Source organism: Chiloscyllium punctatum, chromosome 9 (genome assembly GCF_047496795.1).
Source record: "Chiloscyllium punctatum isolate Juve2018m chromosome 9, sChiPun1.3, whole genome shotgun sequence".
NCBI lineage: Eukaryota > Metazoa > Chordata > Chondrichthyes > Orectolobiformes > Hemiscylliidae > Chiloscyllium > Chiloscyllium punctatum.
This window is the reverse complement of record NC_092747.1, coordinates 22371642-22398329: the sequence shown is the minus strand read 5'-3', so window position 1 is coordinate 22398329 and position 26688 is coordinate 22371642. Positions and strand designations below refer to the sequence as shown.

General features: G+C 43.6%; 1 protein-coding gene across 2 annotated transcripts in view; it reads right to left on the bottom strand.

Moving 5' to 3' along the window:
* atp10a (ATPase phospholipid transporting 10A) overlaps nt 1-26688 on the bottom strand; it is a 348664-nt gene that overhangs the window by 29865 nt on the left and 292111 nt on the right. For both annotated transcript variants that reach the window (XM_072577000.1, XM_072577001.1), the window contains 3 exons: nt 17661-17764; nt 10123-10249; nt 1771-1955 (listed from right to left, as the gene is read on the bottom strand). In XM_072577000.1, the coding sequence (XP_072433101.1) occupies nt 1771-1955; nt 10123-10249; nt 17661-17764 (416 nt within the window). The remainder of the gene's footprint in view (nt 1-1770; nt 1956-10122; nt 10250-17660; nt 17765-26688) is intronic.

Sequence of the window (26688 nt, the reverse complement as noted above, 5' to 3'; positions counted from 1 at the left end):
AATAAAAGATATGCATTTGTAGGTTTGTACAATCAATAGGAATCTACAACAGAAAGAACAAGAGTCAGTTAGCTCAGTTGGCTGGATAGCTGGGATGCTTTACAGAGTGAAGCTAACAATGTGGGCTCGAATGTTCTGCCTTATCAACTTCACCCCATGCCTGCGGCATGATAACCCTCAGGTTAAATTCACCACTTGTCATTCATCTCCAAAGACAGAGCAACCCTATGGTCATCTGGAACTGTGACTTGGCTGTTACTTTTTGCAACAGACAGGACTGAAAATAGATACAACTGGATGAAGAAATATCTATTCAACCTCTTAAAATCACTTGATTCTTTAGGTCTGTGTGCAGGAAGAATTGCTTCTTACTTACCTCCCAGTCATAAGTTAAAGCATCTCTTTATTTTAAGGAAGACTTTAAACTCGTTATCTTTCCAAATGGTCTTTCCCGTAATTTACAAATCATGCTTATGTTACTGACACTTTATGTCACTGACACTTTATGTCACATTTAAGTTGGAGGCTACCTCGGAGGTTAATTGTACACAGGAGCTATCATCTCCTGATTTAGCACAACAATCTTTTCACCATTCATTCATTAATATTGTTTCGAACATCATGTAAGAACCACACATGATTAATTTTGTATTTTGCAATGAGAACAGAAGTGGTTGCTGCCTTTAATTCCTTGTCTTAAGACCAACAAAAATAATTTAACTTCTTTTGGGTTCCGAACACCTTACATGTTGGTGCGAAGTGTTTTTGATATTGAAGCCAATGGTAAAAAAAATGGTTTCACGGAGGTTTGTAGATCAGTGGCAGCTACCTGAAGAAACATTTGTGAGATTTACTTACACACTGTCAAATTCTGAAAGCCTTGACGAATCCTTTTATGAAAAGACCCTCAATATTTAGGCCCCGCACATGAAGATTACTTCTGCTGGAACTTACAACAATACCCCAATTGTTCACTCTCCTATTATCTACATAAGATCAATGGGAGTTGCAATTTTGAATCAGATTAGAACTCTTAATTATTGCGCGGCAATTTCAGGCTTACATGCATTGGGTCTTGTCTTTGACCTTTGAGTATCCACAGGCAGACAGAAAACGTAGGGTCCTCCCTATTATAAGCAGGTAATTGATGCTCCACTCATTCAAAGCAAAAGATGCATTTTGATTTTCTGTTTATACCACAGATCTGTACACACCTTCATTGAAACCAGACCTTAAATCTTGCAAATGGATTACTGAGCACCAAGCATCCCATACTGGCAATTTGATCCCATCAAATACTGATCCAAATGCTGCTTCCTCAATAAACTTGCACCTTCTGCTGCAAAGATCTTCACCTCAAAATTAAATAATTGCAAGGCAGGAATCATACTTACTAACAGCAAAAGAAACCTCCCCAACATTCAGGCAGCCTTCACTTTACAACCCTCACGAAACTGACACCCTGCAGATTCTGAGCCTGTAATCCAGAATTAATAGGATCGATGAAAATCAGTCAGGTTTCCAAAACTCACAGCTACCTCTTCCATTAAGCCTTTTTTCCTGTTATGGTGAAAATGTTAGGATCGCTCTTGAAAAGAATTGGTTAAAGATATAAATTAGAATGCTGCTGAACTGGAGTGTTTGCAATAAATGCATGTGATATTTGCTTTCATTTGCTTGTATGGCTTTTAAGGTTATGAGAGTCGTGCTGGCTGTACAAAAGCTGTCCAGAAAGCCGACAACAGATTTTGCAGCTGAAATTGTGCTCACCTGCGACTCAGCATTCAAGGTAAGAATCTCCTCATCATGACCAAGGAGCTTGCAGGCGTAAGCAATATTGATCGCTGTTTCCTGTTTATCTCCAGTCAGAACCCATATCTGTAAAGCAGCTTTTCGTAGATTTGAGATTGTTTCGGGAACACCATCCTGCAAACGGTCTTCAATACCAGTTGCACCTAGAAAAATAATGGAAAATGATACAGCGAGAGAAAACTTAGAATATCTTTGAGGTAGAATGATTTAGATTTAATACTGTAATTATCAAAAATGATCCATTAACCGTCCAAACATGACTTAGGGTCAATTCTGTTTTGAAGAAGAGTCACTGGACTTGAAACATTTATTCTCTGTTTTTCCCAAGCTGTCACCACTGGGGATCATGACAGTATATGGAAGACCACAGGGATGTCACTATTTTCCCAACATAAAAGACAAGAAAGATAAACAGCAGTAGGCCATTTGGCCCTTCCTGCTTGCCTTGCCATTCAATACAATCACAACTGACCTTCCACTTCACCTTTAGCTTCCTTTGCTATCCCTAATTTCCTTCAACTCCTTGGGTATCTAAGAATCTATCAATCCCTGCATTATTATATTGACAGCCCTTTGAGGGTGAGAATTCCAAAGATGCACGAAAAAAATCTCATAATTTGAACCCTGACTTCTTATTCTGAGATTGTTACCCCTCTGAGATCTGAGCATTGACTCGATTAAATCCTTTAAGGATTACAGCAATATTTCCATGAGATTACCTCTCAGTCTTCTAAACTTCAGGAAATAAAGGCCTAGTCTACTCAATCTTTCCTCATATGATCAACCTCTCGACCCATGAATCGATGTAGTGAACCTTTGTTGCAGTCCATTTATGGGCAACTCTGAGGTAAGCTGATCAAATAGTACATACTATATGGATCTTGCAAGGCTCCATACAATTGCAGATTCCCGACAGATTAGATTAGATTCCCTACAGCGTGGAAACAGTCCATTTGGCCCAACAGTCCACACCGACCCTCCGAAGAGTAACCCACCCAGACACATTTCCCTCTGATTAATACACCTAACACTATGGGCAATTCAGCAAAGCTAATTCACCTGACCTGCACATCTTTGGACTGTGGGAGGAAGCCTGAGCACCAGGAGGAAACCCACTCAGTCATGGGGAGAATGTGCAAACTCCATACAGACAGAATCGAACCTGGGTCCCTGGTGCTGTGAGGCAGCAGTGCTGACCACTGAGCCACCATGCCACCCATTGAGCTGGTGTGCAGCACACTACTCTTCTAAATGCTTACACTCCAACTCCTTTATCATAATGGCTAACAGGCTACTTATTTTCCTAATTGCTCGCTATACGTGCGTGCAAACTTTGCGATGCATGTTCACCAAAATTGAGGCTGCTCTAAAGAACATTTTGCAATTCTCTCACTGTTCAAAACTTACTCTGCTTTCCTACTTGCCTTCAAAAGTGGTTTCTTCACACCTCATCACATCATCCTCTGCCCCATTTATTTGCTTGTTCACTTCTCTGCAGTCTCTTCGTGTTCTCTCCAAAACTTAATTTTTCAACCAGCTTTTTAATTGCATTGGCAAACTTGGATACATTATAGTCAAATGCTTCATCCAAGGCAATCATACATATTGTAAATAGCAGAGGCCCAGTACTGATCCTTGCAGAACCCAGCTCAAATAAAAAGTCTATATTTTCTCCTCCTTCTGTTTTTTTTGTCCTTTAACCAAACCTCAATCCATGCCGATGTATTACCCTGAAATCCCACGAGCCCTAAAATCACATATTAACCTCTTGTAGAGCACCTTTCCGAATGTTTTTAAAAAAAATCTAGACACACTCCATCGACTGGTTCCCTGCTCTCCCAATTACAGCCACTAACAGTTTGATTAAACACAATTTCCCTTCCATAAAATATGTGCTGACTGCATAGTCATAGAGTTATTTATTATTCATTCATGAAATAAGGGCATTGCTGGCTGGCCAGCATTTATTGCCCATCGTTAATTGGCCTTGGCAAAGTGGTGGTTAACTGCCTTCTTGAACTGCTGCCGTCCATGCATTAATTGTTCTATTACCTCATCGCTAGATACCATTGATTTTTTTTTAGATTCCCTACAGTGTGGAAACAGGCCCTTCAGCCCAAACCGACCCTCCGAAGAGCAACCCACCCAGACCCATTCCCTTATATTCACCCCTGACTAATGTGCCTAACTACGGGCAATTTAGCATGGCCAATTCACCTAACCTGCAAATCTTTGGACTGTGAGAGGAAACCCACACAGACACAGGGAGAATGCGCAAACTCCACACAGACAGTCGCCAAGGCTGGAATCGAACCTGGGTCTCAGGCACTGTGAGGCAGCAGTGCTAACCACTGAGCCACCATGCTGCCCCAATAAGAAATGGGAAGCAGCAAAGGGGAAAGCTTCCGAGATGCCGAGCAATGCTGCCTGGTTCCACACTACAATTCATGGAAACCACCGCCAGGAGCCATCTGTCAGGTCTGTTTTCCCACAGAATGGAATATTGACTTGCTGGTTTTATCCCAGTGGCTTTCCTTTTAAAAGTCGGTTGAAAAACCACAACACTGCGATGGCTGGTAATCGAACCTGGGCCAAATGATGTTAGGCTATATGGCCTATGGTTCTCCCATTACCCTCTTCCCTCTCTTTTTGAACACTGGAATGATGTTTGCTTTTTTCAAATCTGTGTGGACTGTTCCAGGATCGAGCACAGGCCGAAATGTGAAGGAATTAATTGCTGTGTTACCGGGAAGCCGCACCCCTGCACAATTCTCTAAGAGTCCTGCTGGAATGTTCCCAAAAATACCCATCTATGCAAAACATTGGCAGAGCTAATTTGCAGAATCAGACTTGACACTAACTCAGTTTTGTATAACAAAAAGTTTTTCACAACCGCTGACAAATGAAGAAGGCAGTTGTTTTGCTGAGTCAACACTTATAACATTGTGCAAAAGATCAGCTGACCTGCAGGACTGAGGCAGAGGAGGTCAGATGACATAAATTGCAAGAACAAGGCTTTAAGAATTCATACCGCCCTATAAACTCATGAGTGTACTTCTGAACTTGACTACACTCTCACCACTTTCTATTATTTTGGAAAGGATTATCGAGTTAGAACATAGAACATAGAAGAATACAGCGCAGTACAGGCCCTTCGGCCCTCGATGTTGCGCCGATCAAAGCCCACCTAACCTACACTAGCCCACTATCCTCCATATACCTATCCAATGCCCGTTTAAATACCCATAAAGAGGGAGAGTCCACCACTGCTACTGGCAGGGCATTCCATGAACTTACGACTCGCTGAGTGAAGAACCTACCCCTAACATCAGTCCTATATCTACCCCCCGCTTAGTTTAAAGCTATGCCCCCTTGTAACAGCTGACTCCATACATGGAAAAAGGTTCTCACTGTCAACCCTATCTAACCCCCTAATCATCTTGTACACCTCTATCAAGTCACCCCTAAACCTTCTTTTCTCCAATGAAAACAACCCTAAGTGCCTCAGCCTTTCCTCATAGGATCTTCCTACCATACCAGGCAACATCCTGGTAAACTTCCTCTGCACCCGTTCCAGTGCCTCCACATCCTTCCTATAGTATGGCGACCAAAACTGCACACAATATTCCAGATGCGGCCGCACCAGAGTCTTATACAACTGCAGCATGACCTCAGGACTCCGGAACTCAATTCCTCTACCAATAAAAGCCAGTACGCCATATGCCTTCTTCACTGCACTATTTACCTGGGTGGCAACTTTCAGAGATCTGTGTACATGGACACCAAGATCCCTCTGCTCATCCACACTACCAAGTATCCGACCATTAGCCCAGTACCCCATCTTTTTGTTACTCTTACCAAAGTGAATCACCTCACACTTAGCTACATTGAACTCCATTTGCCACCTTTCTGCCCAGCTCTGCAGCTTCTCTATATCCCGCTGTAACCTACCACATCCTTCCTCACTGTCTACAACTCCTCCGACTTTCGTATCATCTGCAAACTTGCTCACCCAACCTTCTAACCCTTCCTCCAGGTCATTTATAAAAATGACAAACAGCAATGGTCCCAAAACAGATCCTTGCGGAACACCGCTAGTGACGGCACTCCAAGATGAACCTTTGCCATCAACTACTACCCTCTGTCTTCTTCCAGCCAGCCAATTCCTAATCCAAACCTCCAACTCACCCTCTCAATACGGATGATATTTTCCCCCCTTCATTGGAATTCCTAAATTACATCAATGACATAAACCTTCCCATATCATCTACCACCATCATGGCAGAAGTGATTAATCACATTAACATTTGATGTTTTTAAAAATGATGCGGACGGTTTTACTGCAAAAATAGATAGAACATAGTACATAGAAAAGTACAGCACAGAACAGGCCCTTAGGCCCACGATGTTGTGCCGAGATTTAATCCTAATGTCAAATATAGTAACTTAACCTACGCACCCCTCAACTCACCGCTATCCATGTGCATGTCCAGCAGTCGCTTAAATGTCCCCAATGACTCTGCTTCCACCACCACAGCTGGCAACGCATTCCATGCATTCACAACCCACTACGTAAAAAACCCACCTCAGACGCCGCCTTTATACGTTCCTCCTCATATCTTCAAACTATGACTTCTTATACCAGTCAATCCTGCCCTGGGGAAAAGTCTCTGGCTATTGAGATGTGTTGTCAAAAGGAAGGACAATGTAACTGAAAACGATAGCATCTTATGTTTCATGGGGACGCAGTGGGGCAGTACGAATTTCCGTGGATTGGTAATCCAGAAGCCCAATGTTCTGGGGATATGGGCTCAATCCCCACCCTGTCAACTGGGATTTAAAATCAAAATAATACATTGTAATTGTAAGTTAATGGTGATGACAATACTATCATTCATTGTCATAAACACCACACACGTTCACAAATACCCCTCCAGGAAGGAAGCACTGCATCTTTACCTGATCTGGCCAACATGTACCTCCAGACCGACAGCAATGTGGTTGACTCTTAACTTCCCTTAGCTGAAATAACCCAACAGGCCACTCAGGGCAAGTAGGGATGGGAAACAAGTATTGGCGTTGCCAGCAATAGCCTCATCCCACAAAACAATAAAGAATGTACTTGCAATAACCTTTCATTTTTCCCTGAGGTACTGCTGGAGGATTGGAGAACTGCAAGCATTACTCCTGAAATAACTCCACCGAGGATGGTATGCTGATACCAAGTTCCCTTTATTTATACAAGGAGAGTCCTTGACACTGATTTGGCTCCCTCAGAACCAGCTCTCAGTGAACAGAATCCCTGACACTCCTGTTTATACCTGTCAGCCATTACATCTGCCTTTAAGATAAGAAAAAGCTTGGGTCTAGGCTACCTTCTTAAAATACTTTGAGGGTGTCTGGTCTGGTCCATTACAAACTAACTAACTTGCCGAATTTCTTGAAGTGATAACCGTGAGGGTTAACCAGGGTAATGCTGTTGATGTGGACTGCTAAAAGGCTTCCAATACAGCTCCACTCAACAGACTTATGATGAAAATTAAAGGCCGTGAAATACGAGACAGAGTTGCAGTGTGGATGTAAAATTAGCTGCGTGATAGGAAGCAAAGTGATGGCTAATGGATAGTTTTATGCTGGAGGAAGTTTTGCATCATGGAGTTCCTCAGATATTGGCAATGAGACCCATGCTTTTCCTGATGTATATCAATGATCTAAATCTTGGTGTATAGAGCACAGTTTCAAAGTTTGCAGAAAATACTAAACTTGGGCGAATTGTCAACTGAGGAGGACAGTGTGGAACTCCAAACGGATGCTGAGTTGTTGGTGGATGGGCAGACAGGTGACGGACGTGGGTCAATGTGGAGAAGTGTGAACTGACACACTTTGATACAAAGAACCCAGAGAGACAGAATAACAAACAGGTACTATTCCAAAAGGTTGTACACCAGGAGAGAGCCCTGGGTGTAGAAATAAAGAAAGCAGGAAGGAGACCAAGTTATTTGGCCCTTCAAGTCTGCTTCACCATTTAATATGATCATGGCTTATCCTCTATCGCAATGCCGTGCTCCTGCTCCCAATCACACCCCCCATCCCCCCATACCCTTTAATATCTAAACGTTTATCAAACTCTTCCTTGAATATATTCTGTGACTTGGCCCCTACAGCTTTCTATGGTAGAGCATTTCACAGGTTCACTCCTTCTTGAGTGAAGGACTATGTCCTCATATCTTTCCTAAATGGTTGACTCCATATCCTGAGATTCTGAGTCCGGTTCTAGTCTGCCCTAATGGACAAAACATCCTCTCTGCAACTCGCCTGACCAGCCCTGTATATGTCATTAAACCATAATTAATGCTTGCAAGACAGATAGGCAGCTGCTATAAAATGTACAATATTCTAGATTTCATTAACAGGTGCATATGTTCAAGAACAAACAGGCTATGATGAACTTATACAAGATGACAAAAAATGCTGGAAATCACAGTGGGCCAGGCAGCATCCATGCAGAGAGTAAGCTAACGTTTCGAGGCTATGTGACTCTTCACTGAGCTGAGGTAAAGTGTGGAAGGGGCAGCAGATGGACTTAATATTGAGTTCAGCACCTTCAGATTGTGAACCCACTCCCATTCCTTCCCTTTCATTTGGCTTTGCTTGTTGCATTCTCTGTCACTATATCCTCTCTCCCCACCCCCTACTCCAAAGGGACTATCTGTTCTTTCTAAATTAGCAGTTAGATACGCCATTGTTCTGCCATTATCACATTCCAATCACAGAATCAACATCCTTTCTCCCACAGCACTCCAGTTCCCCTAACTATTGCATAAATGCTGATTCCTCCACACCATGCCAGCTCTGAGGAAGAGTCATCTGGACTCGAAACATTAGCTTGCTCTCTCTCCATGGATGCTGCCTGACCTGATGTGATCTCCAATATTTATTGTTTTCAGCTCAGATCCTGGCATGTGCAGTAATTTTCTCCTATAGATACAAGATGTTGATTAAACCTCAGTGGCAGTATTGTGGACAATCTGGGTACCAGGTCATAGGAAGGATGTGAACACACTAGAGAGAGTGCAGAAGAGTTTTAAGAGAATAGCTCATGGGATGACACTCTTCAATTATGAAAAAGATTGGAGAAACTTTGAATTCTTTTCTTTGAGAGAATGCTAAGAGTGATGATATAAACATTTTCAAAATCACTAGGGATCTGGATGGGCAACAATGGAGAAAATGTTCCCACTCGTGAAAGGATCAAGAACCTGAGAGCACAGTTTTGAACTGTTTTGTTGAAGAAGCAAATGTGAGGTGCGAAAAATCTTTTTCATACAGCGAGTGGTTGTGGAATGGAATACACTGCCAGGAAATATGTTGGAGACAGGTACAACTGAGGCATTCAAGAGAGAGTTAGATTTCAAAGGAATTAATGTGCAGGGTTCCAGGGAAAAGGCAGGGGGTTGGTAATAAGTTAAAGTGTTCAGAGAATCGATGTTCATATCACAAGCCAAATGGCCACCTTCTGGACCATAACAATTCAGTGAAAAAAATAATACCCTCACCACTCAACCTCTGGACAACAAGTACACTTTAAACTTAACATATATTTTGTAAACACTGCTTCCATAAACACGATCTTACAAGTGGATACATGCAGCCAGCATCATGTCAGAATTCAGGAGGTGATTCAAGTCATTCTGTGTTGGAATGACTCCCTTTTGCTGCGCTAACATCTTTCCTGCAAACATTTTCAGCTGAATCCAACAATATGACATTACATTCTGCACTTAACTTTGGAGATTATTGAAAAATAGGGCCAAAATGTCAGAGTCTCTACACCTAATTGAAAATCCAGTGACAACAATGCACTGAATTCTATTAAAAGATATACATAAGTACAAATGGGTAAACTCATTCCCACACTGGGAAGTGTGAGAGACCCATCCCACAGGACTTTCACCTTGTCAGCATTGCTCAAACATTGCAAGTACAGGGTTAACACAGCTGGCTGCAAGGCAACAAAACAGATGGTCTAGCTGCGCTCCTAACAATGCATTTCTTGTGTGCTGTGCAAACATCTGCTGTCACTTAATTGATGCAATTTATTTCCTAGAGGTTATCCTTTACTCTGAAGCTCTATTAATGATAGCCAACTTGGTGGAAAAGCCCCATATTTTGTAGTTTCTCCCGAGATACAGAACTTCAAAGATTAACATGTGGTGGTTTTTGCCAACTGCTTGTTTTGAAGACCCAATATATCACAGCGCAGATGTGCTTCTCAAAGGCCTTTGATACCAACCAAGGTTCAGCCCATACCTAACAGCTGAAGGTCAGTCTCCAGGTGGACTGCTGACTGAAACAACAGCTCTTCCCTATCTTCAACCGCAGACTCTGCCTCCAAATGGTTTTCCAGCCACTGTGCATATTCTTCTTTCCGCAGGACCTAAAATGAGGACAACAGTTTCAGAAGTTCAGGGAAAAAAAAGCTAATGATGTTTCAAAATTGTTTGACTTATTTCTAAAACAAGGGGCAGCACGGTGGCTCAGTAGTTAGCACTGCTGCCTCACAGCATCAGGCACCCAGGTTTGATTCCACCCTCGGGCGATGACTGTGTGGAGTTTGCACGTTCTCCCCGTGTCTGCGTGGGTTTCCTCCGGGTGCTCTGGTTTCCTCCCACAATCCAAAGATGTGCAGGTCAGATGGACTGGCCATGCTAACTTGCTTCATAGTGTCCAAGGGTGTGCATTCTAGGTGGGTTTGTGAGGGGAAACGCAGGGTTATGATGATAGCATAGGGGGGTGGTTTGCGTGGCATGCTCTTTGGAGGGTTGGTGCGGATTTGATGGGCTGAATGGCCTGCTTCCACACTAGGGATTCTATGATTCTTCCAGGTTGAGTGCTCATGAATATTGATCATAGCTGAAACTGCAAAATAACACAACTGGTCAGCATGTAACAAAATCCAAAAGAATCAAATGTAAAACACTTCAATTAAATAAGAGTAAAGGCACTGTTATAAGTATGGAGTTTGAAAGATCAGAATGATGTTCAGTCAGGGTGAATAAGCTCACTACATGTTCATCCTGCAAAGGTAAAATCAACAGAAAGGCTCAAATCAGACTTTAAATTGTAATTTCAGTGAATGGTCAGAGGGCGGGAACAGGGTCTATGTGAATATTAACAAAGGAACAGTGGAAAAGATACAGGCCACAAGAAAATCAGTTGATCTGTTTTTGGCCCCAAAATCTTATTTTGTAATCATCCTCCTAAAATATTGATCTAAGTCTTCAGTTTTTTCAACACCTTTTGCATGGACTTCTAGCAACATAGATTGAGAGCAGTGTGGTCTTTATTGTTCGGGATAAGTACACTCCTAATACAGGTACACAATCCTTTATCCAAAATCCTTGAGGCCAGTTGTTTTTCCGAATTCGGATTTCGGAATAAATGACATTTTCACAGTGAAATAAGAAATATATTATCGAACAGCACATTCACATGTGACTAGTACGAGCGCTGGGACACAACTGGCACCTGCCAGTGCTGGGCCACACCGTGGTTCGAGTGGTTGTACAGTGGGACACCTATTTGTATGCCAAAATGACGCTGCGCACTCCACAAAAAAAAAATTTGGATTTCGGAGCATTTCGGATAGAGGATTGTGTACCTGTAATGACAGGACATTGAGAGAACTTCATGTTGCTGATGGTGTGATGTTGAAGGAGTGCAAGATTAGCTCCTGTAAACAACCTGACGATATCTTCCTTTTGATGACAGCCAGAGGTTGTCGCTTCAGTTGGAGATATCAACTGGTTTAACCTTCTCCAATTTCAAATAACCTTCCCACTCATTCCCCGACTCCCTTTCCAGACTCGCCTCCACTCTTTCATTCCACTTACCAACCCTTCCTTCCAGCTCCCAACCGGATTCATTCCTCCCATCGACCAACCAGGCCATACCCCTCACCTATGTTCGCCCATCACTACCCCACCATTCCGCGCCTCTCCCCACCCAAGCACCCCCACCCTGCCTTTATCTGCAGCTCCCCCTACCCCCACACCCAGTCCTGAGGAAGAGTTACACCTGAAACACTGACCTCTCCACCTCCTGATGCTGCCTGGCTTGCTGTGTTCTTCCAGCCTCCTGCTTGTCTACTTTGGATGCCAGCATCTGCAGTTTTTTTTTGTCTCTTCTCAGTTATTGGCATTGTTGCCTCAGGTTCAGAAGGTCATCATGAAGGGTCACTGGAACTGAAACTTTAACTTTGCTTTTCTCTCTACAGATTTGAAGTACTTATCCAAATATTTTTCAAATATTTGGATGAGTACTTCAATATTATAACATTCAAGGATATGGGACAGGTACGGGAAATTGGGATTAACACACTTTTAGTGGCAGTTACAAAGGGTCTTTGACAAAGGGTCAGTTAGACTCGAAACGTCAGCTCTTTTCTCTCCTTACAGATGCTGCCAGACCTGCTGAGATTTTCCAGCATTTTCTCTTTTGGTTTCAGATTCCAGCATCCGCAGTAATTTGCTTTTATCCCCTGCCCTATAACCCAGCATTTCTAATGGTTAACCACCTATCCCACCCATTCGCTGACTGCACAGTTTGGGCAATTTCCCATGGCCAATCCACCTAACCTGCACCAGAGGAGGAAACCAGAGCACCCGGAGCACACCCACACAGACAACAAGAGAATGTGCAAATTCTACACCGACAGGCACCTGAGGGTGGAATTGAACCCTAGTCCCTAGCACTGGGAGGCAGCAGTGCTAACCACTGAGTTTCTGTTACCATACTCCTCGACAATATGGTCACAACTGATTGCTATCACATTGCTGTTTGTGGGGAACTTGCTATGCACAAATTTCCAAGATTACAAACGACCACACCTCAAAAAGCAGTCTATTGGCTGGAAAATCCTTAATTCATGAAAGGCAATGCACAGATGTAATTTTACTTGTTCTCACACTTTGCGTTTGCTGAAGACCTGAGGAACTTGCCTCTTGTCCCGGCCAAAATTTATCTGTCAACTAATAATCGGAAAACAGATTTATTTACCATCAGAAGTGGGTCAGTTAGCTCAACTGGGTGGATGGTTGGTTTGTCAGTTGGTTGGTTTGCATGGGCTCAGATCCTGCACCAGCTGAGGTCACCATGAAGATCCAGCCTTCTCCACCTTGCCCTCTGTCTGAGGCATGGTGACCTTCAGGTTAAACTCATTACCAATTGTTTCTCCCACTCGCTGAGATATCGCAGCCTCATAGTCTGGTGGGACGATAGGAACTGTATCTCTACCCTGAGGGACAATGCTATGTCCAAACTGTCTGCCATATTTCCTGCAATAAAACAGCGACTGCACTTGGTGGTGATTGTAATGAGGTCAGCCAGGTGGAACACATTGAATATGAGTTCCCTGATTGGGGCTGTTAATGTGGTTCAATCAGGGAGCCCTGGTTGACAGATATAAACAGGAATCTAAGAAGAGAAAAAAATAAACAGGAATGTCAGGGGTCCTGTTCATTCTGAGAGCTGGCTCTGAGGAAGCCAGATTGGTATCAAGCACTATCCACATGTTAATAAAGGGTTAAATAGCGATGGGATAACTCTGTGGAGTTATTTCAGGAACAAACTCAAAATGATTTTTACTCAAACTTGCAAAGTGGGCATCGCTGCCAAGACCCTTACCCTAATTACCCTGAAGGAGGTGGTGGTGAGCTGCCTTCTGGAACTGCTGCAGTCCCTGTGGCAGAGATGCAGCACAGAGCTGTTGGCAGAGTCTGGAGGGAGAGGGAATTTGGTTATGGAAGCTGCATTTTGTTTGTGTAGACAGGACCCAATAAGCAAACAAAAACAAACTCAACTACTGCCAGATCACAGGCCCTACAATTTGATACATTACTTTGGCAGAAATGTCTTACTTCAAGGCAACTTATGTTGTATATTTTGAAATGATATCCCCAACGTCCACCTGTTTCTCTCTCCTTACAGACTGTCCAGCACAATTTTGATTTTGTGCATTTTTTTTTGTTCCACTGTTTTATTTCCTGGTTTCTAGATCTGATTTACATCTGTGCCCTAGATTTGTTGAAAAAGAAAACCATCCAATATCATTGTTAGCGAGCTATTTTACATACTGCCGTTTACAGGTCATTCCAACCTGTCAATATGTTGGTTTATTTAACAATTACTACAAATTAAATCTAGGATGTATGCATCATTAGCAAAGCCAGCATTATTCTTAGTATCCCTTAAGAAAGGTATCTTCCTGACCACCACCTGCATCCGCCCCCCCCCCCCAACAGAGTGCGTGTGTGGTGAGGCTACTATTCACCAGGGTTAGTTTTTAGGGACGTTCCCTTATACCATGGGGAGCAAAGCAACCTATTCATTCCTGTAGATTTATTCTGGACAGCAACATACAACCGTATGCAAAAGGAATTTTCCATGACAGAAATACTCTGGAACCTGAGCCGCTCTCGAGCCAGGTTTCCAAACAAAATATCTTTGAAAAATCTTTTCTCCTGAAGAGTTTGGACACGTTTCTAGAACAGATTCCAGAGATGGAAAAAGTGAAGCTACCAATTAAACTTGGAAAAAGATCAAATGAATATCCCTTACTCACTCAGTTTGTCCCTCATTTTAACACCCTTTCTTAATTTAATCTTTCTCATTCATGTTTTGTTTACCTCAGAATGTGGCTATTCTCCAGTTGTTTAAATTGCTTAAGAGACTTTGCTTTCTTCTTTAATTTGCTACTGAGCAAAACTGGACACTAAAAAAAACCCAACCAAGTAACTCCAAGGTTGCTTCATGAGAAAAATTCTTTTTTGTCACCCGATTATAAAATTACCCCCGCTCCTAAATTTACAGCTTCTGCCCACAAGCTGGGCTGCCGGCCTCTAATTCATAGAATCCCTAGTGTGGAAGCGGTCCATTCAGCCCATCAAATCCACACTGACCCTCCAAAGAGTATTCCACTCAGACCCACCTCGCTATCCTACAACCCTGCATTTCCCATGACTAACTTACCTAACCCACACATCCCTGGGCACTATGGGTAATTTAGCATCTAACCTGCAAATCCTTGGACTGTGGGAGGAAACCAGATCACCCAGAGACAGCCCATGTGGGGAGAACATGCAAATTCCACACAGATAGTTACCAGACGGTAGAATCGATCCCAGGTCCCTGGAGGTGTGAGGCAACAGTACTAACCACTGAGCCACTATGCCACCCCGCAATTGATTGTACAGAGCATAGATCTCAAGGTATAAAATGAAGAAGCTTCTTGGAGAACAAAATTGATTAGAGTCCACCTTAAGTAGAATCTGCTACAGCAGTGATAGGACTGAGCTGAGTAACTCCTTTACAAAGCTCTTGAAAGGGCCTGGTGATAAATACAGCATAGTATTGATTGTTGGCTCTATTATATAACGGGAGTTGCAAAAGCTTCTCTCGTTCTGATTCCATCCTGTTTAAACAACGAAGCAATTTGATAAAAAAAGGCCTCATGTTGTTTAACTGGAGTAGCTACAGTGTAATCATCAGTCCCACATGAGTGGTATGTGAGGGCTGTAAAAACAACTTTCATTGACTAAAACTCGGCCAACCAGACATTCTGCTCTACACACCCAGGGATGCACCAGAAATAGTGGGCCTGACTGTAACAAATAGGATTCGCAAATCAACTGCTGGTAGCCAATCACACTGAAGACAGGCAATGGAGAGTGAAAGGGAAGGAAAATGGAATGTTGGCCTTTATTTAAAAGAGAATGGAGTGTAAAATTAGGCGAGGTGGGGGATGGCGGGGGGGGGGGGGGGGGGGGGGGTAGCTAAAACTATGCAAGGCCAAATCAGACACTTATTGTGAAGAGTGTTGGGCCCCTTATCAAAGCAAAGATATACTGGCCTTGGAAGCAGTGCAGAGATGGATCACCCGACTGATATCAGATACAGAAGGATTGTCTTAGGAGGAGGTTGAGTAGATGGGACATGTACTTGTTGAAATTTAGAAGAATGAGAGGGTGCGGAAAAAAGATTTTTAAGGATATTCCCAAGGTGGTAGGGTTTGAATATAAGGAGAGACTGAATAGACTGGGACTATTTTTCCTGGAACATTGGAGGCTGAGGGGTGATTTAAAGAAGTTTATAAAGTCATGAAGGGCATGGATAGAGTGAATAGCCATGGTCTTTTCCCCAGGGTAGGGGAGTTCAAAACTAGAGGGCATAGGTTTAAGGTGAGAGGGGAAAGATTTAAATGGACCTGAGGAGCAATTTTTTCATGCAGAGAGTGATGGGTATATGGAATGAGTTGGCGGAGGAAGTGGAGGAGGCTGGTACAATTACAACATTTTAAAAGACATCTAGATGGGTACATGAATAGGAAGGGTTTGGAGGGATATAGGCCAAATGATGGCAAACGGGATTAATTTATTTGGGATATATAGTCAGCAGTTGGACTGAAGGGTCTTTCGATGCTGAACAACTTTATGACTCTGAGTTATTGAGACATGTAAGATTTTTAGGCAGGCTAAATGCTAAAATGTTATTTTCCATTCTGGGAGAGTCTAGGATTCAAGGGTATAATCTCAATATAAGGGGTCCAACGATTAAGAGAGAGATGAAGTGGAATTTCTTTTCTCCAAGGGTTATTAATCTGTGGAATTGTTTATCACAGTGAGTTGTCAAGGCTGGGGTGTTCAGTATATTCGAAAGTGAAACACACAGATTTTTAACCAGTGGCAATTAAGAGTTATGGGAAAAGGCAGCACAGCAAAGTTGGGGAATACCAGGTCAGCCCACTGAATAGCAGTGCAGACTCGATGGGCTGAATGGCCTACTGCTGCTCCTACCCCTTATGGTCTTATGGGTGACTATTCTAAGAGGAATTTGATGCCTTCAAGGCAACAGTATCAAATTGTTCCTACTGCAGGGCTGTTGCTGACAGCAGGATTGTTATATTAAATACTTCATGGGATTTGGTAGTTCCACTGTTATGGGTCAGTAGAACAGCAACTGTTATCCTGAAGACAGCAGGACAGGGCTGAATAGTGGAGATGGCAGATGGATAGGTACCTTGCCAGTTTATTCAAGCACATCTAGATATTTGGAAGTTCGTAAACAGAGGGCTACTCTACAGATTAAACACAAGGGTAGACTATATGAAAGGGGGGAACTACAGAAGGTCTGTGATGGGAATATGGTCTATTTTCATTTAGATTAGATTAGATTCCCTACAGTGTGGAAACAGGCCCTTCGGCCCAACAAGTCCACACCGACCCTCTGAAATGTAACCCACCCAGACCCGTTTCCCTCTGATTTATGCACCTAACACTGTGGACTATTCAGCATAGCCAATTCACCAGGCCTGCACCTCTTTGGACTGTGAGGGGAAACCAGTGCACCCAGAGGAAATCCACACAGACACGGGGAGAATGTGCAAACTCCACAGAGATAGTTGCCCGAGGCTAGAGTCAAAGCCAGGTCCCTAGCACTGTGAGGCAGCAGTGCTAACCACTGAGCCACTGTGCCGCGCCATCACCCTCCCACCCTCCCCCCCCCCCCCACCCCCAAATGAATGAATGTATTTCCTGCTATACATTCTCATTTCCCCCAATGTTGTATTTAACATATCGCAGAATTGCTCAATTACATTTCAGTGAGTCAGAAGTCACATGAAACCAGGTTACAGTCCAACAGGTTTATTTGACCTGACGAAGGAGCAGTGGTTCCTAAGGCCTCAATACAGACAACAAGAGAAAGCTACAGCTGTGATGACCATATTAACATATCACAGAATAAAGCATAACATTTAATCAGGGCCTTAAAGCTTATCAAGAAATACACACCCGCTTGGCGATGCACAATGTCCGGAGCCCATCTGTGGCGTACTGGTTTAGATAATTCTGTGTTTTGTTTCGGATTTTCCTTGTGCGTTTGCCTGTGCTAATCTCTTAAGATTGGAAAGGAAGAAAGAAAGAAAGATAAAGTCACTTTAATTCGCAGGGAAATGCTGCAGCAAAACTCAAAACATTAGAAAAATGATTGGATATTTGGAAAACTCAGGGCAAATGATTTTAACATAATTATTTCACATGTCCCAAGACACACAACTTTTTGTCAAGTCCTTTGCCCTACTCTCTGCATCCACCAAAATCCAATAAAGCAGCTGGCGTTTCCAGCTGGAACAGGATAACAGTAGGGCCAGGCCTCAGGTGGTTTGTAACAGTCACAACATGAGACTGCTCCGTAAGAAATACATGCCTAGGACAGAGTGTTTGTCACTGTCACTTTGTCCTGTGTTCTCACCCGAGGGCCCTTTTCCCTGAACGAGCAATCCCAGGTGAGAATGTGCAGATCTCACTGGATGAAAGGACGTTATTTAACCTCGTGACAAGGTGTGCAGATCCACACCAAGCAGTGATGCTTTCTCATACTTTCTGATTCAGGCAGTTGTGCCAATATTTCACAATGGTACCACCTGAAGAAAGGCCACACTAGGTGTCTCTGCAACACGGTAAAAACAATGACTGCAGATGCTGAAAACCAAATACTGGATTAGTGGTGCTGGAAGAGCACAGCAGTTCAGGCAGCATCGTTGGATGCATCGTTGGATGCTGCCTGAGCTGCTGTGCTCTTCCAGCACCACTAATCCAGTCTCTGCAACACACCAGCTTGCTTGCATTGTTTAAAAACACAAATAATTTTTACTATTTAATGCAAGGCTGGAAGAGTTTTCGGGTCTGACAAGTGAAACTCCAATGGCATTTCAGGAGCGAATGCTGCCATTGGGACTGTGTCCTAGCAGCAAGTTACGTTTAAATGTCGTCTATACGCCTCTTTTTAAAATTTGGTTTCAGTGTTGCTTACGCGAGGTATTACACTAATATTACAGTATGACTTTTATGATAAAGTTTAAGTTACATTAGAACATGCTTCATCTGGATTGCACCAAAAGGTAGGGAGACTTCTGAGCTTTAAGCACAATGTGCACTTGAATATGCCTTTCACATACATTACACAGCATTTACATAAGGGTGCAGATTTTGGATGAATCTGTGGATCATGGAGTTGATTGGCAGTCATTAACACATCATATCATGAAAAGGATACACACACTGTTAGTGAGCAGACTTCACTCTGTGTTTTAATGAGTCATTAATGCAAATATAACAACTTCATGGAAAACTTAAGAAAGTTGAGAAGTACTTTGTGAAGCGAATGGCAGACTGTGGAAATCAGTCAACAAAATGTGGCAGGTCGTACTTCGTGGAATCACAAGTATGGGTGGAATTTGATGTTTGAGATACAGACCTGCTAATAATAATAAGACACTCAAACGGCCAATACTGGTTCTCCTCCCTTGGAATAAGGACACCAGAACCTGAAATCCTCACACTTCCATTATCCTGAGTGCTCCCAGTAACCAGACACTGGAATCTCTCCATTGGCACTGGTGCCAGGTGCAGTGGCAGCTGATCGTAATGTACTCATAGAATCGCTTTAGAGAGCATCCCACCCAGATCCACCCCATCCCTGTAACCCTGCATTGTCCATGGCTAATCCACCTCGCCTGCACATCCCTGGACACTTTGGGCAATTTAGCACGGCCAATCCATCTAACCGGCACATCTTTGGACTGTGGGAGGAAACTGGAGCACACAGTGGAAACACACAGACACAGGGAGAATGTGTGAACCCCACACACACACACACTATCGCCCGAGGGTGGAACTGAACCCAGGTCCCGGATGCTGTGAGGCAGCAGTGATAACCACTGAGCAACCATGCCACTCAGGAGGAGGGAATCAGGCCAATGGAGAGTGAGAGTGGGATGGGGAACACGGTGAGATTGCAAGGTGAGTAGGGGGTGCAAGTGGGGATGCTGGTCAGATGACAGGGTGGGGACAGCTTTCAGAAGATGCCACACCCCTCTTCATCCTGTACGGATTTTGGCTACCTTAACCAGTCTTGGAACCTCACAAGTAAACTGGATAGAGTAAGCTTCTCAGTCGTCCTGTGTGAAGTCTCCCCCACTGCCTCTGGGTGAATACCAGCAGCGAATAGGCTGGGGCTGTTTTCCCTGGAGTGTCGGAGGCTGAGGGGTGACCTTATAGAGGTTTACAAAATCATGAGGGGCATGGATAGGATAAATAGACAAAGTCTTCTCCCTGGGGTCAGAGAGTCCAGAACTAGAGGGCATAGGTTTAGGGTGAGAGGGGAAAGATATAAAGGATACCTAAGGGGCAACTTTTTCATGCAGAGAGACAAATTGGAACCTGGTCCTTGAATATCAGTAATGAACTAGTTGTGGCTGCAGTGTCTGAAGCAGTTATTGATGATACATTATCCAATTGAAGCAGTATTATGAACATTAAATAGCAAGCATAGCATCCAGGCAGTGTGGAAGCAGGCCATTCGACCAATCAAGTCTCCACTGATCCTCCAAAGAGAGAAAGTATGGAGGCTAGTACAATTGCAACACTTAAAAGGCATTTGGATGGGTATATGAATAGGAAGGGTTTGGAGGGACATGGGCCGGGTGCTGGCAGGTGGGACTGGATTAGATTGGGACATCTGGTCGGCATGGAGGACTTGGACCGAAGGGTCTGTTTCCGTGGTGTACATCTCTCTGACTCTATATGGAGACGGAGTTCACAGTGCCCCCACAAATTAAACAAGTACCTGTTTTGTTTTGGGGGGGGTTGAGGGTGTTGCAGGGACATTGAATTCTGCCCAGGGAACCTGAGGGGGCACATTGCGTCACCTTTGACTGCTTGCTATACACAATATTGTGCACGAACAGCACACGGGCACCAAAACTACACCATGATTGGATAATGGGGTGGTTTGTAATCAAATTGAATGAGGCTGTGGTTAACCACAAATTACACAACACAGACGCTGCCAGATGCGTCAACTGGCCTGGCCCAGGGCAACCACGTTTGATCCTCTGCCCTGCCCCCAACTTTCAGTTTAAAGCTGGCTCTATCCTTTCTGCTTCACCTCAGAACAGCTTATAACTAATGCACCGTACCATAGTCAAACATCCCAGGCTACATGCACTGCCAAGATAAATACTACAACGGGTTAGTCACAAAATAAAAACAAATTTCAAAACATATACAGAGGAGGTCAAGCAGAAATCCAATCGAGGTGCTCGGAATTAAGGCGACATGCAAGGTTGAATTAATTGACTGCACATATCCCCTTTCATTATTGCTATCACATCCCACGCTCTCTGTATTGCACTGTAAATGAAAGTAATTTACTTATCAGAAAAGTCATTATTTTCATGTTTAGATCCAAAAGAGAAAAAAAACCCCAAAGGATTTCAACCCAAGACCTAAACACGGCACAGTGGCTCAGTGCACCAGGGAACCCGGGTTCGATCCCAGCCTTGGGCGACTGTCTCTGTGTACTTTGCACATTCTCCCCGTGTCTGTGTGGGTTCCCTCAGATGTGTACTTATTTAGCAATATTATGCAAAGTTCTGGGAATAAACAAGGTAAACCGATGGGCCAAATGGCCTCCCTCTATGCTGCAAGGTGTTCTAATTCTATCAGCCCAACGCGGTTTGGTGTTAAACTGTAAATCCGAAGTGAGAAAGGTAGAGCTCATAGGCTACAGCTGTTCTTCTGGGCACCGACAAGATTGGAGAAATGCTTTAAGTCACCTCGGTATAATATTAAACACGGTTCTCTGGCGAGTGATGATCAAAGGGAGTGGAAGGAATGATAATGTAGAGTCACGTTAATTGTGCGGTGACACTCTTAAAATGCTATCAATCACGATTCCAAGGCACCAGACTGGAGATTTAATTTCTTACAACCTGTTTGCTCACCACAACATTGATATTGATTTCCCAGCAGAACAACAAAGTGATTAACGAGGACAGCTAATGAAAACGGGACTCTGAACAAACTTGCACACACTGCATGAGTATCAGGACTGAAGGCTGTGGCCTTACATCATTCCTTTCTCTCTTGGAGATTTGTTTAAGGATTCTTCGGCTTACTGTTGTCAAACCTCATTAACATGTACATGCAACATAACTTGTGAAGCCACAATATTGAATTTTGAACAAAGATGTGCCTGCAGGTCTAACTGCTGCTCAGGTTAATACAGTGAATCCTCCAGAGTTTCTTCCAAAATCCTCAGGGTGTCATCACAACTCTACACATGCTTTCTCTCGCAACCAGGGGTCTTATGCAGATGAAATTTCTACCAGATCCTTGTTTCACTTCCCGAGGGGAATGTTTGCCATTAATATTTATATTGAGCAAAGCCGCAAGACTTTTGGAGCCTCACTGTCACAATCGAGTTGCTGTGAGTTCACAAATCATAGCAAATGCAGTTTTCTAAAGCAGGCTGTCCCATGCATGCAGTTTGCCCACCAGGGTGTTACATAATGCACTTGCTTTGCAGATAGAATTAATAGTTCTTCTACAGCCACGACAAATACACTTTTTGTTTAACTAATGTAAAGGCACAGATCAGCCTGGTCGAAAGAAGGAACCAAAAAGGGGTTGTGAAAATAAACCATAGCTCGCCATCTCCAAGGACACCGACTGCCTTTCCGTGTAGGATAGCTTGTGCAGTCACCCTGAGAAATGTTGCAACGCATCTCTCCAATCCCACATTCACCCCTCACAGATTTTACAAATTCCTAGTTCGAAAAAATTAGAAAAATAAAGACATGAAACTTTCAGAACAACAGTGTTTCCATTATAATATAACAAAAACAAAACTCAACTGTAGGCATAGGTTTCTTAATGATAATGCTCAGACAGTCATGCAGATCTACAGCACAGAAAGAGGCTCTTCAGCCCACTGAGTCTGCACTGGTCAAAAACAAGCAGCTATCTATTCTAATCCCATTTTCCAGCATTTGGCCCATTGCCTTGACATTGCAAGTGCACGACTAAATACTGCTTCAACATCATGAAGGTTTCTGTCCCTATTACCCTTATGAGTTCCACATTGCCGCCACCCTCTAGGTGAAGAAAAATGTCTCCTCACAGCCCCGCTACACCTCTTCCCTCTTACTTTACAGCTATTCCCCTTGGACGTTGATCCCTCCATCAAAGGCAGACATTCCTTCCTGTCTGAACCAGAGAAGAAACATATGGAATGGAATTGTATGTTCCAAAACCCTTTCAGCAGGATGTAAGGAGAGCAGCACTGAGTTATGTGTTAGAGTCCTGACTCAGATGACACCTTACAGAAATTGACTTTGCTGCTTCAGTCACCAGACAGCAATTAGCTCCAGGCACAACCGTTCACATACCATCAACACACCGACCAAGACCAGTTGTGACACACAGTTCACAAGGACTAGGTCGGTCACATGTGACGTTGCTAAATTCCCCCATTCCAATTTGGGGCCAAAGTGCTTCTGCACTCTCTCTGATGCATTCATAGGCAGATGGCTCTGTGAGCCTGCACTGTCATTTGATAAGATCGTAGCTGATCGTGGTTGAGGCCAAAACACTTAATGTTCTTAAAGGGTTAACTATAATTCTTAGTGCGAAAGGTGTCAAAAGGGCACAGGGTTGAATGATCAGGCATGATTACATTAGATTAGATTCTCTACAGTGTGGAAACAGGCCCTTTGGCCCAACAAGTCCACACCGACCCTCGGAAGAGTAACTCACCCAGACCCATTCCTCTACATTTACCCCGATCATACTGAATGGGAGAGGAGGCCAAAGAGTAAACAGCCGACTCCTGCTTCAATATTTTTATTTAATGAGTTTGCCTCCACCACTCTCTGGGGAAGGGAATTCCACACACTCGAGATCCTCTGAGAGAAGGGGAGTTCAAGAAGGGGAGTAGGGATAATCCTGGTAACTATAGGCCAGTGAGTCTCACTTCTGTTGTGGGCAAAGTCTTAGAGAGAATTGTAAGGGATAGGATTTATGCACATCTGGATAAGAATGATGTGATCAAGGATAGTCAGCATGGTTTTGTGAAGGGCAGGTCGTGCCTCACAAACCTTATTGAATTCTTTGAGAAGGTGACTAAGGAGGTAGATGAGGGGAAAGCGGTAGATGTGGTATATATGGATTTTAGTAAGGCGTTTGATAAGGTCCCCCATGGTAGGCTACTGCAGAAAATACAGAGATATGGCATTGAGGGTGAGTTGGAGGTTTGGATTAGGAATTGGCTCTCTGGAAGAAGACAGAGGGTAGTAGTTGATGGCAAAGGTTCATCTTGGAGTGCCGTCACTAGCGGTGTTCCGCAAGAATCTGTTTTGGGACCATTGCTGTTTGTCATTTTTATAAATGACCTGGAGGAAGGGTTAGAAGGTTGGGTGAGCAAGTTTGCGGATGATACGAAAGTCGGAGGAGTTGTAGACAGTGAGGAAGGATATGGCAGGTTACAGCGGGATATAGAGAAGCTGCAGAGCTGGGCAGAAAGGTGGCAAATGGAGTTCAATGTAGCTAAGTGTGAAGTGATTCACTTTGGTAAGAGTAATAAAAAGATGGATTACTGGGCTAATGGTAGACTACTTGGTAGTGTGGACGAGCAGAGGGATCTTGGTGTCCATGTACACAGATCTCTGAAAGTTGCCACCCAGGTAAATAGTGCAGTGAAGAAGGCATATGGCGTACTGGCTTTTATTGGTAGAGGAATTGAGTTCTGGAGTCCTGAGGTCATGCTGCAGTTGTATAAGACTCTGGTGCGGCCGCATCTGGAATATTGTGTGCAGTTTTGGTCGCCATACTATAGGAAGGATGTGGAGGCACTGGAACGGGTGCAGAGGAAGTTTACCAGGATGTTGCCTGGTATGGTAGGAAGATCCTATGAGGAAAGGCTGAGGCACTTGGGGTTGTTTTCATTGGAGAAAAGAAGGTTTAGGGGTGATTTGATAGAGGTGTACAAGATGATTAGGGGGTTAGATAGGGTTGACAGTGAGAACCTTTTTCCACGTATGGAGTCAGCTATTACAAGGGGGCATAGCTTTAAATTAAGGGGGGGTAGATATAGGACTGATGTTAGGGGTAGGTTCTTCACTCAGCGAGTCGTAAGTTCATGGAATGCCCTGCCAGTAGCAGTAGTGGACTCTCCCTCTTTATGGGTATTTAAGCGGGCATTGGATAGGTATATGGAGGATAGTGGGTTAGTGTAGGTTAGGTGGGCTTTGATCGGCGCAACATCGAGGGCTGAAGGGCCTGTACTGCGCTGTATTCTTCTATGTTCTATGTTCTATAGAAAAGGTTTAGTCTTCAATGAGAGATCGCTTACTTTCCAACCACATCCCATTTTCCAAACACTTCACTTTTGGTGCCCCAGACAAATAAACTGACCATATTTCCAGCTGAAATGAAGGGCATGCACTGGCATCTCGGTGTGACATAGCAATTAAACAAATAAAACCAATGGTGCGTTATAATCACAAACAAATTCAAGTTTGCATTATCTTAATGCAGACATTCACCCTCTCTAAAATGTTGATTTTTTCCACACTACTTATTAAAATTTGGATCACCCCTGTTGATTTATTTTCTTGGATGCATCTCACTCATCAATGTAAGTGTGATCTTTGCCTACTTTTGTGATTTGCATGATCAGGAAACATTCAAGACAGATTTTTCTTCACCTTTTAGAAAGATCAGCCTTCGCACATTGGAATTATTTATTTAAAATACACCCTGACCAGAGGGCATCCCAAAGCACTGCACAACCAATGAATCACTTTCTGATATGAGTCACTGATGTAAGGTAGGAAATGCAGCAGCCAATCAGCACTCAGCAGCTTTGAACAGACAACAATGTGATAATGTCCCATTTTGTGAAGTTGTTTGAGGGGCAGCGTATTGGTCAAGGCACCCAGAGATGACACTGCTCCTCTGTGAAGATGTGCTTTTATGACCACCAGGTTTGTAACAGATACTACCCTTACTGACCAATACTTAGCACATAACCCACTGTCTGATTCAACTTCAGTTTACCAAAGCTAAATGAAGAGAGTCCTTACAGCATGGAAACAGGCCATTTGGCCCATCAAGGCCACACCAACCTCCGAAATGCATCTATAACCCTGCATTTCCCATGGCTAACCCACCTAGCATGCAAACCACAGGAAGTCCCTGGGTTATAAACGCCCATACTTAGGGACCAACCTCCATAAAGCCAGTTGTTGAAAAAAATTGAGTTACATGTAATGGTTCGTACTAATGAATGGGCGGACTACTTTGTGTGATGCTCAAAGCACTGTGCCATTTCAGCGATTTGTCAACCCGGAGGAGAACAACGCTACGCCAATGTCGCCATTTTAAGTCGGATCGCGTAAAAATTGTTGTGTTCCAACTTACGTACAAATTCGACTTACGAACAGACTTAAAAACGGAACTCATTCGTAACCCGGGGACTTCCTGTATGAGCAATTTAGCATGACCAATCCAGCCAATCTGCACATCTCTGGTCTGTGGGATGAAACTGGGGCACCCAGAGGAAACCCATGCAGATGTGGGGAGATGTGCAAATGTAACACATACAGTCGCCCAAGGGTGGAATCGAACCTACTGGTGGCAAGGGATCCTAATGATGCTAATGTTAATCTGGGCAGAGGGCGTGCAGCCCCATAAAGCCTAGTAGTCCCTCCGAGAGAGAGGTGGGTGCTGCTGAGGCTAGTGAGGGAATGCAATTGTGAGTCTCCTTGGAGGCTATGGAGACCGCTTGTTATTACTTTTGTTGGACTGCGAACAAAAATACAAGAGAAGGTGCTGCTTTAAACAAAAGAATATGTTCTGCATGTTCTCAGTTCCGCAAGTAACAAGGAAGTCAAATGGAACGTTGGCCTTTATTTCAAAGGGAATGGAATATAAAAATAAGGCAGTCTTGCTAAAACTACACAAGGCACACGTCGAT